Raw genomic sequence first — 17631 nt, 5'->3', positions numbered from 1 at the left:
AATTTTCAGAGTTATTGCAAGAGAAGAGAGTTTAGCAGAAGCACATTTTGAAGGCATGTTTCTTAAAAAAACGTTTTCTATAGATATTAGGGAAAAAATGCCTTTGACTAAAGACAGTTTACCTTTCTCTGTCATACATGTACTTAAAATTTTTTTTTTTTTTGCATGGGCAGGCACTGGGAACTGAACCCGGGTCTCCGGCATGGCAGACAAGAATTCTGCCACAGACCCACCATGGTACTGCCCCGTCATGCATATACTTTAGTATATAGTCATGATAGATCAGAAATTTACCGAATTAAAAATGAGCAGTTGTAAATACTCTTTTCTTTTTATTTCTAATTTTTCATCTCAACAGATTTCATAAAATACATATTCTATTCATCACTAATTTCCGTGTTTTCTCATATCCCATGTAGTTCTTTTTTTGGGAGGTTCCTGGTCCGAGAATTGAACCCAAGTCTCCCACATGAAAGGCACCATGTAGTGCTTGAATACAGAAATGTTTCATAAAAAAATTGTATATTTGTAATTTTTCGTTTCCGCACCTTAAATGTATTTTCTTCCTTGTGATCTAGAAATATGCAAAATTCTTAAGGCATTATTATTTGAGAAAACTCAATCTTAAGATTGCATAACTGTCAGTACTTCAGGTGAAATGAAAAAAACGATGTGGTTTTGAGGAAAACACATTGAGGTTTCCTCATCCTGAAATATAAGCCCGTTCAATCGTGATTAAAAAAGATTTCCTGAAGGTATTGTTGTCACTGGACTACCTGTTTATTTTCCTGTGTTTCTTAGCAAACAATGAGTTTTTCCCGATTCTCAGTCAAAATGGAGCACCTCAGGCAGATGTGACCATGTACAGTCTTGAGGAGCTGGCCACCATTGCTTCAGAAACCACTTCCAAAAACACAGTAAGAAATCACAAATTTTGCTGTATCCCTCTGGATGAATTTCCTAAGGGCCTTCTCTTGACGTAGATTTTAAAAAATAAAAGCTACAAAATTTCGTTGAACAATAAGAGGCAAATGATAGGAGAAAACTGCTCAAGAAGCATTGTGTCCTCTCCTGCTCTTGCCTGAGAAAGTGTCAAAGCAGAAAGCAGCACAATCAAGCAGTAGTTTGATTTACTTTATTTATGAGATTCTTCTGTCTCTTTAGCATCCCTGAGTTATCTCAAAGTTAAGAGGGGAAAAAATAAAACCACACACTGCAGAGTAATTTCCTGCATCATATCCTAATCTCAGAATTAATTTCTATTTATATCATTCTTAGTTCCAATACCTACTACTTCAAGTTGTAACAACTGGATTTTATAGAACAGGTGAGTTGAGATGCTGTCATTTTTTTAATAAAATTTTAGAAGAGATGTTAGTGTATCTTTATTGACTCTCTTCATGTTGACAGAATTATTAAGCCTCGTGTTTTGCTAACATAACAGGAGGTTACTTAATTTTATGTTTAGATCTCAACAGTTGTAACTTACAGATTTTATATTGTTGAAACGTGAGATCTCCATAGTTATAATCATGCTTATTTACAAATTGGCATATGGACAGCACAGGAGTGGTACTATGGAGATTTTAAAATAAGTTTAAGAAAACATTTATCATTTAAGGTCTCTAAAAGTAAAGCTAGAGAGGAAAGCAGATGCCAGTGTTAGCAGACATATGCAGTGGCTGATTATAAGTAAGTTACAGTTGTGTCTAATGTTGAGAAGGCGTCTCATGAAATGAGGTTTGTCGAGGACAGCTTGAAGAAGATGCACCTGAGATGGTCTTGAATCCCAGAATATGCGCTGGTGAGAAAATGGTCCCTCCATGTGCAAGGCAGCTGCAGAAGGACAGGCAGCAGTGTACATGACACAGGGCTTTGCTTTGTATATAGTGAGCTGTTAGGTTTTTTTTGTTTGTTTGCCTTGAAATCAAACATTTATAAAATAAAATGCAAACTTTTGATAACATTCAAGAAGTATGTTAGTGAAAATTATTGGGGGGAGTTTTGTTACCATTGCAGTGTGCACATGTGTTTTAAATTGTTATTCATCGTGGATTTTCTAGAAAAAATTTACCTTTCGGTAAATATTGCTAGTAAGTAGTTCAGTATTTGAATTTATTTTAAATTTTTCTCATAGGATACCTTTGTGGCAGTTTTTTCATTTCTGTCTGGAAGGGTAGTGCACGTTTCTGAACAGGCTACTTCAATCCTGAATTGTGAAAGAGATTTCTTGGCGTCTTCTCTTTTTGTCGAACTGCTTGCCCCTCGAGACGTGAGGGTATTCTACGCACACACTGCCCATGCTCAGCTTCCCTTCTGGAACAGCTGGACACAGAAAGGTAATGGACCAATGTTCTGATGTTCATCTTGCCTCCTACAGACCAGTCTCATTCTCCCAGAAGTAGTACAGAAATTATGCACTGCTTAAAACATGTACACAATATGTTTTCCTTTATTTGCTTAAAAAAAATCAAAGTGTAATAAAAGCATTTAAATGCTTCTAATAATACGAAGATCCAGTAAGTTTGCTTTGATTTAGTAAAGTTAACGCTCTGGATTATACATCATAAAAATGATTCCATTACCAGCATAACATATAGCAGTTGAATATAAAATCTCTTTCCTTTAAGTTAATAAAATTAAATGTTTTTCCTATTACTTTGATGTCAGTATTTCTTTGTTTAATAGATTTTACTTTTGAGATAAAATTCTGACGGTTAGCTCCTTTTTCCAGTTTTGCTTGCCCCTAAAAATTCATGAGTCTCATTACTTTGTTTTTCTTCTAGAGTTATGTTCATTTTCTCAACTGAGTATGCCTGTTCAGCTTTTGGGTTATGTGGCAGTCATTCTTTAAAGCATCTTATTACTTATTTTCTGTTCTTTGCATTTCAGCCATCTCTTTGATTCCAAGCCCATTTCTCTAATTTTCTAATTCAGTACTTGGTCCAGTGAAGACTAGTCTTATAAGCTACTTTTTCCAAGTAAAGACCTTTGCCTAATCTTTTTTGCGTATTTTTGTATAAGTTTTTAGAAAATGTATTTAACCTCATCCTTGCTTCCTTTTTGTTTTCCTTATCTCTCTTTTTCTCATCATTCAGATATATTGATCTCATTTTTCTTCCTCCTTCCTGAACACATTTTCTCATCTGTAACTGTCCATATTTGTCTCTCTGCTTTCGTTAGTCATTTATTTGTCCATTCACACTTACGCAGTAGTCATTGTGGACCCAGATCTATTCTCATTGCGGGATACAACTGTGCGCAGGAGATGCAGGATGTTATCGTCTGCCAGCTCTTCCACGTTTTCCCTATGGGTATTTTTTCTTCAGTGATGCCTCAGTAGTCTCTGTCTTGATTTTTCAGTATCACTGATTGCTACTCTGATATTTCCCTTCCCATGTAAAAAATAAGTATGCCCTAAAATTGTTGCCTTTTGTACTTCAAAATTTACTTATTCCATAAGAAGGTGATGTCTGCCTCGTTTATTCGTCATATTTTTCTGCCTGAAAATCTCAGGGACCCAAGCTCTAGTCGAGATCACACTTGGTCCCCACCATTCCCTCCCATCCCTTCCTCTGAGTGCACAGCTTTGAGGGCCGCTGGGCAGCTCTTCTCGTCTGTTGCTTCATCTGAAGCTTGTCATCCACACCTCTCAGGGGGTCTGGCCACAAGCTCCTCAGACCCCACTTCCAGAACTCGTAGGGGCCTGCACGCTCACAGCCGTGCTGGAGGCACGCACAGCCCCCGATCTGTCCCGTCACACGGCCTCGCTAGTGGCGCGGCTGGAGTTCTGGGGCCTGGCGTAACGAGTGAGTGCTGGAAGCAGGTTCATGCGACAGAGCTACCGTGCTGTCTGTGTGCAAAGAATTTTCAAGGTCTGAGTTGGAAAACTGAGTTCTGTCCCTTCACTGACCTTGGAAACTGAGCTTCTCTGTATAAAATATGAGTGACTGTGACCACCAGCCTGACACGGGGCTGCTGTGAGAGTCAAGCCCCTGATCAGGGATGCGCCGGGGCTTCGTACCAGCAGAAAGAATCCTAGTGATTGCTGTCATCTCCTGAGTGGCTGCTCTTTTCCAGGGACTCACCTTACTGTTCACATGGACTAGCTAGCTTGACCTTCACCATAACCTAGGAGGTAGAGAGCTGCCATCCCATGTGACAGATGAGGCATCCGTGTCATTTGGGGTCTGCCGAGAAGCAAACGCCAAAACGGGTTAGATGTGCGAGAGGTTTACTGGTGGGGAGGGTAGACAGTGGGACGAGGCTTGGGGCCACTGCGCAGCTCTCGTTGGGGAAGGAGAGAGAAGGAAGGAGGATGGAGTAGAATGAGTCTTGGGCCACAGCACAGCTCTAAGAGCAGCTTGGCCAGGCCACCAAAACCACACACAGGAAGAGTCCTGTATCGCCAGGTCCCAAGCAAGTGGCCCCACCTTAATCCCCAAGAAGCATAGGCCCTAATCAGGGGTGGTGCAAAGGTGGCAGTGGGGGCCGAGGGACAGAGGCTGTGGCCTGTGGTCACTTATGCCCCCTGAGCCCCAAGTTCAGCTAGCCAGTCAAGGTCACCTTGCCTGTAAGTTCTGGGGCCATTGCCCTCACAGTAGCATGCCGAGCCCTGGAGCATGGAGGCATCCGGGCCGCGTGGCCACCAGTGAGCTGACCATGGCCATCAGTGGAAAACCATAAAGGCATGTACTTGGAAGTGACACCAGGGAATGTTTTGAAGGGAGGTATGATTTCCTTCCCATAAAATCATCTTATAATATGAAAGGTGTTTCTGCAAAAAAAAATATGGGAAGTTTCAGAAATTGGAAAGACAATAGGAAGTAATAGAGAAAGCTATAAATTGGAAGTTCTCACCACTTTCTGCGAGGCTTTCTGTTAGGATGCCTTAGAGTGAGGGAGAAGAGTTCTGTCTTAAAAAGAAAGATAGCCCATTACTTGTTTGGTGACAGTGCAGCGTTGCTGCGGTGGGAAAGGCTGTTTGTTGCACAGAACTTCTCTAGAAAGGACGATTGACGACTCTTCTTTGTTTCTGGCAGCGTCACAGTATGACCATGCTCCAGTGAAATCGTTTTTCTGCAGGATCCGGTAAGTCTGGGGACTCGTGGCAGGCAGAAATGGAGGGTTATGCCCATTTTATTCAACACTTACTTCGATTCTCAGTTCTCTTGTGGATGCAAAAGACAAGATTTAGTTCTTGCAGAATACAAGGGCTTTGTATTTTGATTGAGAAGAGGAAACGTGAAACGTTTTATTAGGTAATAAAACAATAGGGAAAAAAAGACCAGAAAGATAATTCTTAATCCATAAGAAATCCCTGGGTATTAAGTACATTCTTAAAAAATGAACCTTATTTTCACTCTTTTGTTCTTGTTTGCTTTATTTTTAAAATCACATTTTAAATTAATTTTTTTAATTTTTAATTATCTTAAAGGAAAGTAGATTATATTTATGAGAGAAGGGTTTAAAAGGGTCAGAGACATTGAACTAGAAGAAAATATACCAAAATTTTAGCAGTCATTAACGTAGGGTAGAATCACTAGCATTTTTTTCTCTTCCAAGTTAACCATAAGATGTTAATGTTTCTTTTAAAATAAAAAGATATTTACATGCCAGTGTGATTGCCAACATGAGTGTTGAAGTTATATAATGCTCTAGATATTTAGGAAAGAGAAGAACTTTTATCGTGGATGTCGGAGCATCCATGGCATTGGTGAAACTTGTGCTAACAGAATTCCGGTGACGGGGAGGGGCAGCCTGAGGAAAGCCCGTGGGGGCAGGGGTTGGGGGGGGCGGCTGCAGCCATTCCTTTCGTTATCCCCAGTGTGCCATGTCTTAGGAAGATCTTAGAACCATGCCTGGAACGTAATAAGTGCTGTTGTGTTTGTGTTGTTAATGAATATTTTTAGATGAATTCTCTGAGCCAGGTACTGTTAGAGGTGCTGGAGATCAAAATTCCTGCCCTCAGTGGATGTTACTGTGTTCTCTGGGAGAGACGGATGATAAGAACCTAAATATGAGGTGTAATATATGGTGTGCTAGCTGGTACGAAGTTCTGTGCAGAAGACTATAAAGCAGGGGAAGGGCTTTCTGGGCAATGGTGGGGGGGGGGGCTACTGTTGAGGGCAGTCAGGCCTGAAAGAGGTGAGGGCGCCATACCTGTTCGTGAATGTCATGTTCCAGGCAGAGAGAACAGCAAGTGCAGTGGCCCTGAGGCAGGAGCCTTCCTGGCCTCTGGGAGGAATAACTAGAAGTCAGCATGGTTGGAGCAGAGTGAGCAAGGGTCAGAGGGTCCAAAGATGATGCAGTAGGAGTCTGGTTGCAGAGCACTTTCTAGATCATCGCAAAAACTTTGATGTCTGAATGAAACTATTTGTTCAAGTTCATCACTTACTGTTTTTCAGACCTTTTACTTTGAAATTTTCAAACATAACACAGAAGTAGAAAAAAATAATATAATGAACTCGTATGTACTTGTCACTCAGCTTAATTAACCCGTAAGCCATGACCAACCTCTTTTCATCTTTGCCCCCACCCAACTCCCCAGTTACTTTGAAGCAAATTTGTTTTCATATCATTTCATCTATCTGTATTTCAGAATGTAATTTTAAAAGATGATGTTCTCATTAATCTTTTAATGCCCAAATTGTCCCATCTTTGGCTGGTAGGAACCCTTTTGGGGCTCTTCCTCTCTGTGGGGATACCCCTAGTGTCTTTGACAGCTTCCTTTCTTCCAGACACAAGATGTCCCATTCAGCTTAGACACTTAGACAATTCCTATGTCGTACTTAGGACCAGTCATTTCTACAAGAATTTCTCACTTCTCCTGGTGGAAAATGGCATTAATATTTAGACACCAAGCCTGGATGATGGGTGGTTGTTGCTTCTAGGAGTTTTTGTGGACAAAGCTTTTAAATATTTTTTAGGAAGAAAAAGCAGTCTGTATTACAGAAGGCTCACATAGGCTGTGTGTTGAGAATGAGGCCAGGCTGGGGTGCAGAGGCCTGGGGTGGGGGAGGGGCAGAGGTACAGGGCATTTGAACATGCTGAGTACTTGATGAAGGGAGAGTCACAGAATTCATTAATGGATTATATATGCATTGTGAAGTCAAAAGAGAGGAGTTTGAGGAACAAACAGAGGGAGTGAAATGGGGGCAGATGGGACACATCTAGACTGGGAGCAGAGCATTCAGGGACTATATTCTTTAGTCAGGTTGAGTAGAGGCATGAGTGATGGAAGAAGGGGAGCCTGAATTCGGTTTTGGATGTTTTGACTCATAAGGGGAGAGTGAATATCCCAGTAGAAAAGTCCCCTGGGCAGCTGGAGCGTTGGTGGCCAGTGGTTAGCACTGCCGGACCAGAGACTCTTCCTGAGAGTTGGAGGAAGGTGCTTGGCTTTGCTAAAGCTACTGGAATGCAGTGCACCAAATACGGGTTGGCTTTTGCAGAGGGAATTTATTGGGTTACAGATTTGCAGTTTTGTGGCCATAAAAACGTGCAAATTAAGGCATCGAGAGAAATGCCTTCTCTAAGGAAAGGCTCTGGCACATGGTGACATCTACTGGTTCTTCTCCCTGGATTCTGGTTTCCAAATGACTCTCTCAGTGTCTGTGGGTCCTTCTGGCTTCTCCTGGGGAGTTTTCTTTCTCTGAGCTCTCTCCAAAATGTTTCTGCCTTTTAGTTTCTCGTGAAGGACCCTATCAAGGGGATTAAGACCCATTTTGAATGGTCTGGGTCATATCTCCATGGAAGCAACCTAAGCAGAAGGTCCTACTCTCAACAGGCCTGCACTGACAGCAACGGATTAAGAGAATTTAGGCTTTCCTGGGGTACACAGCAGCTTCAAACCAGCACAGTGCCCCTTTGGGCCTGGGCCAGGGCCGGCAGGAAGGGCACCTCACCATACGCCAGGGCCTGGCATTGGCGAGGGAGCAGCTGAAGGTGTGAGACTAAATTGGCTCCTTGGAAGTGAACACATCAGAAGGGAGGGCAGAGAACTAGCTTTGGGGCTTGGCCACAGGGGCTGTGAGGAGAAAGGTGGTACTCGATAAAGACATGTGAGACAAGGCAATGTCCCCTTTCACAGCGGAAGGCGCGCCAGGTGACCTTGTGGGGTCTGGAGGTCAGGAGGAGCGTCCTCAAAGCACCCCTTCCAGTTTTACCCTGGCAGTGGTTGATGCCAGTTCCCCACAAACCTCTTCCTGCATGGGTAATGGAGGAGTCATTGCTCGTGGGTATTGAGGAAAATTTAAACCAGCATTTCCCTTTTGGAAGCAAACACAGTTTAATATTTTAGATTTGGATATGTCTGTCTTGGAAATTACCAATAAAAATCTTTCAGCCTTGTTGCAGTGGAATGAGTGCATCAGGATCTGTGCTAATTGTTTTTAATTTCTTCAGTGGAGGTGGAGACAGAGAGCAAGAGAAGTGGTACCACCCATTCCGAATTATCCCCTATGTGGTCCACGTGCGCGGCTCGGTGCAGCCGGAGCCTTACTGTCTCTCGCTGGTTGAGAAGGTTCACTCTGGTTACGAAGGTAAGGGAATCTGCTTTTTGATAAAAACACAGAAATGTCAGCTTGTTAGGTGGGAAGACGGCACAGGCTGCTTACTGCAGCCATGGAACCAGAAAAGGTGCTTGAGTCTTTAAATTTGGGTGCTAAACCCTTAAGGCCTAGCCTCCCTCGGACCACCTGGCCTCATGGCCGCAGTGAAGGACACGGCCAGACAGCCCTTAATCCTTCTCTCCTGGTGATGTGTCGTGTGGCCTTTTGCTTTTATCTTGGGCAAGTAAGAGTATTGAAATTGTTTCACAGAAGAGCCACAGACAGGAGTGAATTTACCCTTAGTTCATAGTTTCTAATGATAGAATTGCTTTGTATTTATTATTCTGCTATATTGTGACACATATTCACACATTGTATCTTTTCTATCTGGGGCATAGAGTAACAAAACTGCCCAAAGGTACAGCATTGTCAAGGGCCAGAGCAGAAATGTCTGATGTGAGCACTCTGAATCCATGGCACAGTTCCCTTTTAATAATTACTTTCCTAATAATCATTGCCCTATGTAAAAATCACACAGTGAAATCTACAGGGCTTATAGGGAAACTGGACTTAGAGGCACATGCTCAAAAACTTCACCAGTGGCACTTAAAAAACAAACCTAATAAAAATGGTAGCATATTTTTGCACGTATTAACTGATTTAAGAAATACTTGAGCCCTACAGTAAATATAGCACCATACCTTGGAAAAGACCTGGAGTTTGCTTGGAAAATGGGGTGCTTGGGAGATAACAGCTTGTGGCAGAAGGAGGGTTATCTGAAGTCAGAGGGAAGCTAGTAACACTAGATAGATGTGGACAGGTGTGGCTCCTAACACACAGTGAACCCAGGTAGCAGGTAGTGAGTGCAGGCTGCCTGTGTACCTCTGCATCTCTGTTCAGCTTGCTGCTGCTCCCTGCATTCCCCGAGTGGTTCTCACAGACAGCATTATGCCTGAGCACGCAGGATCTTCCTCGGATTCTCAAGTTGTCCCTTAACGAGTCAATCATTTTGAGACAGATTTGCATTTTCAAAAGAAGTATTGTGACAGAACTGGCTATACCAATTTTACAGAAATCAAAACTGTTCATACAGTACTAAGTGATATTTCAACCCCTTACATGACTACCCTTCAACTTGAAGTTACTACAGCTTTGACTATTACTTGTGATAAGTCTAGGTATTTAGTGTGCACAGATTTTTTCTAAATAACCTTTTTATTTTGAAATAATTTGAAACTTATGACAGTTGCAAAAATAATACCAAGCCCATACAGAAAAGTCCAGCTTCCCTACCTGGAGACCTATATCCACCAACTTTTAATATAGTCTGTATTTACATATCATTTTATCTATCCATCTGTCCATCTACCTGTCTGTTGTCTATTTTTTAATCATTTAATCATTTCAGAGCATATTGTATGCATCATGCTCCTTGAAAACTTAATACCTCTATACACTTTTCCTGCGAACAAAAATAATTAACTTATGTAACCACCTTAAGAACAGTTATCAAATAAATTTCGCATTGATGGAAAGTGTACAGTCGTATATTCCTTTTTTCTGAGTGTGTCTTTTGGGCCTTTTCTCTTCCGCTGTTAGACACAGTCCAAGATCATGCATCGTATTTAGTCATTATTGTCTCTTTAGTCTCCCTTTTTTTCAGTAGTGGCAACATATATGCAAAATGAACTTTCCCATCTTAACCATTCCCAAGAATACAGTTCTGTGGCATTAATTCCATTCAGAGTGTTGTGCTGCCCCCAGCCATTGCCAGACTTTCCCTTACCACAGATAGAGACACTGCACTCCATATGCATTAGCTCCCCATGCTGCCCCGACCTCACACATGGAGTCTACTTTTTGTCTCTGTGAATCTGCCTGCTATAGCTGTTTCATGTAAGTGGAATCATACAATAGCTGACCCTTTGTATCTGACTTCTTAAGCCTGATATCTTCAAGATTCATCCATGTAGTAGTATGTATCAAAACTTAATTCCTTTTTATTCCATTGTGTGTATTTCGGTTTGCTAAAGCTGCCAGAATGTAATATACCAGAACAGGACTGGTTTTTAACAATGTGGATGTATTAACAAGTTACAATATAAGGCCGATGGCATCTGGGGTTCGCCTGGCACATGGGAAAGGTCTGCTGGTCCTTTGCTCCTGGGTTCAATTGCTTCTAGGTTCCTTCTGTCCTTTCTTGCATCTCCGGGGCCTCATTCGAGCTCTCTCTGTCTGCGGGTCTTCTCTTAGCATCTCCCAGACGTTTCTCTCTCTCTGCATCCTTTACTTGGCTTCATCTCTCTGCTCTCTGTATCTGTCTCTCTGTTTTCTGTCTTTATTCCCTTCAGAGAGGACTCCAGTAAAAGGATTAAGACCCACCTTGAATTGGTGGGTCCAATCTCAGTTGAAACACCTTAATCAAAAGGTCCCACCCACAGTGAGTCTGTATCCACACACAAGAATGAATTAAAACGAAAACATAGACTTTCCTGGGGGTTCATAACTGCTTCAAACCAGCACAGTGTGTATAGACTACATTTTGTGTTTTCGTATATTGATGGACACTTGGGTTGCTTCTACCTTTTGGCTGTTATGAATAATGCTGCTTATAACATCAGTGTGCAAATATCTCTTCTAGTTCCTGCTTTCAGTTCTTTTGAGTATGTATCTAGAAATGTAATTGACAGGTCATGTGATACTTGTATGTTTAACTTTTTGAGACGCCACCAAACATTTCCGCAGCAATTCTTCCACTTTGTATCCCCACCAGCAGTTCACTAAGGTTCCTCTCTCTCCACATCCTTGCCAATATTTATTTTCTTTTTCTATTAACAGATGTTCTAGCGGGTGTGATGTGGTGTCTCATGGTTTTGAGTTGCATTTCCCCAGTGCTTAATATGTCAATTAAGCATCTTTTCATGTGCTAATTGACCATTTGTATATTTTTGGAGAAGTATTTATTTATTAAAGACCTTTGCCCTTTTTTTTAATCAGAGAAGTTGCAGAAAACGCAGAGTTGCTAAGTTCCCATATACTCTCCCTATTAATAATAATGTACATGTGGTCCCACATACTCCCCCTTGCAATAGTGTGGTCCATTTGTTACAGTTGATAAAAGCATATCATAATTGTAATATTAACTATTGTCCATAGTTTATGTTAGTGTTCATTGTTTGTGTTGTATATATTTTAATTGGATTGTTTCTCTTTTTACTGTTGAGTACTAGGAATTCTTTATAAATTCTGGATATTAACCCTTATCAGATATCTGGTTTCTAAAAATTTCTCCCATCCTGTTGGTTATATTTTCACTTTCTTGGTAATGTCCTTTGATGCATAAAAGTTTTTAAATTTTGATAAGGTCCACGTTATCTTTTTTTTTTCTTGTGCTTTTGGTATAAAGTAAATGCTTATACTTTTTCCGGAAGATACTTCCCTGTTTTTTCTTTTAAGAGCTTATCATTTCAGTTCTTACGTTAGGTCGTTAACCATTTTAAGTAAATTTTGTATACAGAGTAAGATGTCCACTCTCATTCTTTTGCATGTGGATATCGTGTTTTCCCAGCATAATTTGTTAAAAGAGACTACTCTTTCCCCATTGAGTAGGCTTGGCACCCTTGTCAAAAATCAATTGACAATAGATGTGTGGGTTTCTTTGTGTACTCTAGTTTCATTTTCATTGGTTTATATGTCTGTCTTTGTACCAAAACCAAGCTGATTTTATTTTGTAGCTTTTGTGAAGAGTTTTGAAACTGGGAAGAATGAGTCCTCCAACAGTGTGTTTCTTTTTCAAGATGTTTTTGGCTATTTGGTGTTCCTTGCCCTTCGATATGAATCTGATGATTAGTTTTTCCATTTCAATGAAGAAGGCTGTTGGGATTTTTTTTTTTTTTTTTCATGGACAGGCACCCGGAATCGAACCCAGGTCTCTGGCATAGCAGGCAAGAATTCTACTACTCAGCCACCATCGCACTACCCCCATTGGGATTTTTATTGGGGTTGAGTTAAATGTAAATCACCTTGGGTAGTATTGACATCTTAATGGTATTAATTCTTCCAATCTTTGAGTGTGAAATGTCTTTCCACTTATTTAGGTCGTCTTTAATTTTTTCAGTAATTTGTGGATTTCTGTTTACAAAGTCGTCCACATCCTTGGTTAAATTTATTCCTAGATACTTTATTCTTTTGGTTGCTGTTGGATATGAAATTGTTTTCTTAATTTCTTTTTGTATTGTTCATTGCTGGTATAGAAACACCACCAATTTTTGTGTGTGGATCTTGTACTGAATTATCTTATTAACTGTAGGTGCTTTCTTGTAGATGCGTTGGAATTTTCCATATGTATAAATATAGAATCATGTCATCTGTGAATAGAGATAGTTTCCCTTCTTCCTTTCTAATTTGGGTGCCTTTTCTTTCTTTTTCTTGCTTAATTGCTCTGGCTAGAACTTCCAGTATAATGTTGAATTACACTCGTGACAGTGGGCACCCTTATCTTGTTCCCGATCTTTGGGGAAAAGCTCTTCGTCTTTCACTGTTGAGTGTTGATGTTAATTGTGGGTTTTTCATATATGCCCTTTTGTCATGTTCAGGAAATTCTTCACTATTCCTAATTTACCGAGTGTTTTTATCAAAAGTGGGTGCTGGGCAGTGCAATGGTGGCTCAATAGGCAGAATTCTCGCCTGCCATGCCAGAGACCTGGGTTCGATTCCCAGAGCCTGCCCATGTTAAAAAAAAAAAAAAGGTGGTTGCTGAATTTTGTCAAATGCCATTTCCATGTGAATTGTTTTTTCCTTCCTTCTGTTCACTTGGGGTTTAGTTTGCTCTTCTTTTCCTAGGCCCTCCATTTGTGAGGTTAGCTCTCTGATTTGAAATCTTTCTCTTTTTTTCCAATGTAAGCATTTAAGAGATATAAATATCCCTCAGAACACTGCTTTCACTGCATCCCATAAGTTTTTGGATATTGTGTTTTCATTTTCATTTGCCTCAAGATACTTCCTAATTTCTCTTGTAATTTATTCTTTTATGCATTGGTTTTCTAAAGAGCGTCTTGTTTAATTTCCACATATTTTTAAATTATCTGTTATTGATTTCTAGCTTCATTCCGTTGTGGTTAGAAAAAATACTTTGTATGATTTCAGTCTTTTATTGAGACTTGTTTTGTGGCCTAATTATAACATATAATTAGGAGAATATCCTGGAGAATAATCCTTGAGCATTTAGAATAATGTGTGTTCTGCTGCTGTTGGGTGAAGATCTTTCTACAGAAAGATCGTGTAGAAACTAGAGTTCCCATATACTCCTCCTGTTATTAGCACCTTGCATTAGTGTGATACATTTGTTTCAGTTGATGAGAGAATGTTGTTATAATTGCACTATTAACTGTGTAGTCCTTAGTTTAATTAAGGTTTACTGTTTGTGTTGTACACTCTTTTGTTGTTGTTGTTATTGTTTTACTTTTTCATCTGGTGACATATATATAACCTAAAATTTCCCCTTTTAACCACAAAGTAGATGTCATATTTTGACCTAATCAAAATGTAGTATATAATGTAATGTAAGGCCATTGAGACCTCTAAGTGAAATTGCTGCCATTTAATGTAGAGATGCCGTTCCATTTTTTCATATGTTAAAGGAAAAATTAATTAGCTATTTGCCTTTAAATGGGTCTGTCTGTTTTTCATAGCTCCTCGAATTCCAGTGGATAAAAGAATATTTACCACAACACACACCACAGGGTGTATTTTTCTTGAAGTAGATGAAAGGTAAATACTTCTTTAAATCCTGAAATTTGTTTCTGAAAATAACTAAAAATACAAAGAAGTTTATATTATGTTAATTACCTCTCTACATTATATAACTGGCATCTATCCATTTCCCCATTTGGTTTTATTAGTTACATTGAAATTTGTGTTGTCTAAACTTTTAATATAAATAATGTCATGCATGTTAACTTCTAAGAGTGATTTACAAGTTACCATATTTGATTTCACAACAGTCTCCTCATGTGAATAGGTCAGAAATTATTGTTCCACTTGACAGTAAAGGGCAGTGAGCCTATGGACGATTTACCAAGAATTTATATGGTGTGTGATTTTAATTAAACTGAACGACGACTCTGGTTTCGCTGCACCTATTCTAGTGTCATTTCTGGAAATTGAACAAGTGGTTCTCAAACTAGATTTTGATGAATTTTTTATTAGTATGAAGTGGAAGGGGTGGGGAGGATGCAAAGAAAAAACCAACAGAGAAATAAAAGGATAATTTTTTTTGTAAAATTTATTAATTTGAAGCATAGTTTATTTTGACTTTATATCCTTTCTATTTTTTTTGGTGTTAAAATAGCCTTTCTTATTTATTAGCCTTATGATTTTTTATTTACTAGCCTTATCATTTCTTATGATGGTAGATAATAATTGTTGGCTATTCTTTTTTTAATATCTTTGTTTGGAAAACTAAACATCAGTATTCTGCATTTTCCCCAAACATTAATTTTCAAATTTTACTTTTTTATGAAGTCTGAAGATCTGGAAAATAATACACCATACCACATAGAAATGCAATTGAAAAATGGAAAAACTTGTAATGGTTATGATAAGTATTAATTTTCATTTTCAAAAACCTTAACATCTGAAAGTAGATTTATGTATTAATAGTTACCTTGATAGAAGGTAATTGGTCACTTTGTTTAATATAATCTGTATAAAGTAAGAAAATTAAATTCTGAAATGATGTTAAGTTTATTGCATTAGAAAATATTTATGGATTTTTATTCACAGGTGATTTTTAATAGAGTCAGTTTTTTCTAAGTTATCCTTAGAGTCTTTTGTCCTGGTTGCTTTTACCCTGACAGTGCCTTTCTGTACTAGTCCCCTGTGTTTTGATATTATAGTTAGAGGACATTGTTTTGTTTTTATGGAATTAGCCATACATTAAAGATGTGTAGCCTGCTCCATCCCTTTAGGGGCATAAGATTTTTCCTTGTTATGATTTGATCTCTGTAGAGTTTTTAAATGGCAACAGAACATGCCACTAAGTGGGTCAGTGGTTCCGGAACATGCTCAAGCATCAGAGTCCTCTGTGCAACTTGTTATAAACATAGATTCTTGGTCTTACCCCCAGAGTTCTAATATAGTAAAATTACGGTGAGCCTGTGAATCTGCTTTTTAACAAGTTGCCTGAGTGATTTTGGTGCAGCAAGTCAGATGATTACATAACCACTGTGCATGTGTAGGCACTGTGTTTGTGATGCTTTATTTTCATCAAAGCGGGAATGGATATTTTTGCATAAAGTTATTTAATATTTAGAGTTAAGTAAAAATAAAGTATTTAACGTATGCATTTCAAAAATGACTGGATGAGCATGACACGTATCATGATGTGCGGGCCTGTTGGGCTCGGCCGCTTCCCTTGTGATGATGCTTTGCATCTATGTCCAGGGCAGTGCCTCTGCTGGGCTACCTCCCGCAGGACCTAGTCGGAACCTCCATCCTCTTGTATTTGCACCCAGAAGATCGTGCGCTGATGGTTGCTGTACACCAAAAAGGTAAAGACTTACCTCTTTCTGGGCAAAACATTTCTTGTTGTTGATCTTATTTTTTATTTCATTTCTCATTCTAAAAACTAGAACTTAGCTTTTAATCAGCTATGTATTGAACCTGCGAAAATAATTTTTTTCTATTTTGACACATCAAAAATAATTACCAGCATGCCTAAAAAAAAAAAAAAAGACATATTTTTCTATTTTTGTCTTCGTTTATATAGTCTTGAAGTATGCAGGCCAGTCTCCCTTTGAACATTCACCCATTAGATTTTGCACTCAAAATGGAGATTACATCATACTGGATTCCAGTTGGTCCAGCTTTGTGAACCCTTGGAGCCGGAAGGTTTCTTTCATTATTGGTCGGCATAAAGTTCGAACGTAAGTCAGTCAGTATTTAAATGTTCAAGTATCTTTTTTACTAAATAATATTCCTTAGCCCATTGACTCTCCCTTGAAGCATTTGATATGTGAACTAGATAAAATGCAGATTTCTTTCAGTGCTTTTAGAAGGCAGTTTGACAATAAGAAATGAATCTTGAACCTTAAAAGATTTCTACCCCTTCAATCTGTTGATTCCCTTATAGAACTCTGTTCTAGGGAAATTATCCTAAATACAGAAAAGCTTTATTTAGAGAAAGATGTACTTTACAACATCTTTTAATGATAATTACAGATTTAAAATATCGTAAATTTCTGTCGTAACCTTTATTAAGTAAACTGAATATTTGGCCTATTATTATAGTGGTCGATAAAAATTCTTGTAGATATTATGTAACATTGGAAATGTTTGATACGTTAGATGTGAAAAAGCATCATACAAAATAATTTATTCTACACAGGTATAGTTTTTTTTTTTTTTTTTCACATGGGCAGGCACTAGGAATCGAACCCGGGTCCTCTGGCATGGCAGGCAAGCATTCTTGCCTGCTGAGCCACCGTGGCCTGCCCTACACAGGTATAATTTTGTTCAAAATATTTTTTAAAAATTATGAAATAGGAAGGAAATAAAAGACATTTTATATATGTGGGTCTGTGGATGAAATATTTATTTTTTTTTTTTTTTGCCTTTTTGTACATTGAAATTCTTCAGTGAGCACATAAAACTTTTTATATCAACCTTCTGCTGTCAAATTCCACTTATTTGTGTCTCTTTTAAGTCCTTATTGTTAAGGACTTAAAAAATTTGATGCTGTAAGATTTCTTTACCTGCCAGCATGGCTGACTCAAGCCTGTTTGGTTGCTTCACCAGCTGAAGTAGCTAAACTGTGTAAAGTGGATCTAGAGTGACTGGGCCCCCAGTCCTGTAGCCTGAAGTAGTTTCCTAGTGCGTTTGAATCCTTGAATTTTGCGTCCATGTTAATTGACTTATAGGTTTGTGAATCTGGCCAAATGTTTGCCCCTTGAGCCTTCTTTTTTTTTTGAAGTGTGGAAATTTTACCTCACTCTTCAGTATCCTCTCATTGAGAAATTGCGTGTTTCACATTTTGTTGAGCAACTTTTAAGCATAACTGGGACACTAAGAACAGAAAGTCTGC

The 17631-nt window shown here is 39.0% G+C and overlaps 1 protein-coding gene across 15 annotated transcripts in view; it reads left to right on the top strand.

The window, feature by feature from the left end:
- PER3 (period circadian regulator 3) overlaps positions 1–17631 on the top strand; it is a 70638-nt gene that overhangs the window by 1733 nt on the left and 51274 nt on the right. For all 15 annotated transcript variants that reach the window (XR_013171299.1, XR_013171300.1, XM_077151426.1 and 12 more), the window contains exons 3-9: positions 802–917; positions 2138–2339; positions 5043–5091; positions 8404–8540; positions 14240–14318; positions 15993–16099; positions 16318–16474. Coding sequence is in view for 13 of the 15 variants with exons in the window: in XM_077151426.1 (XP_077007541.1) it covers positions 802–917; positions 2138–2339; positions 5043–5091; positions 8404–8540; positions 14240–14318; positions 15993–16099; positions 16318–16474 (847 nt within the window). In the remaining 2 variants the exon portion in view is untranslated. The remainder of the gene's footprint in view (positions 1–801; positions 918–2137; positions 2340–5042; positions 5092–8403; positions 8541–14239; positions 14319–15992; positions 16100–16317; positions 16475–17631) is intronic.

The sequence above is a fragment of the Tamandua tetradactyla genome, chromosome 2 (genome assembly GCF_023851605.1).
Source record: "Tamandua tetradactyla isolate mTamTet1 chromosome 2, mTamTet1.pri, whole genome shotgun sequence".
NCBI lineage: Eukaryota > Metazoa > Chordata > Mammalia > Pilosa > Myrmecophagidae > Tamandua > Tamandua tetradactyla.
The sequence above is the reverse complement of the archived record's forward strand: the minus strand, read 5'-3'. Positions and strand labels throughout refer to the sequence as shown.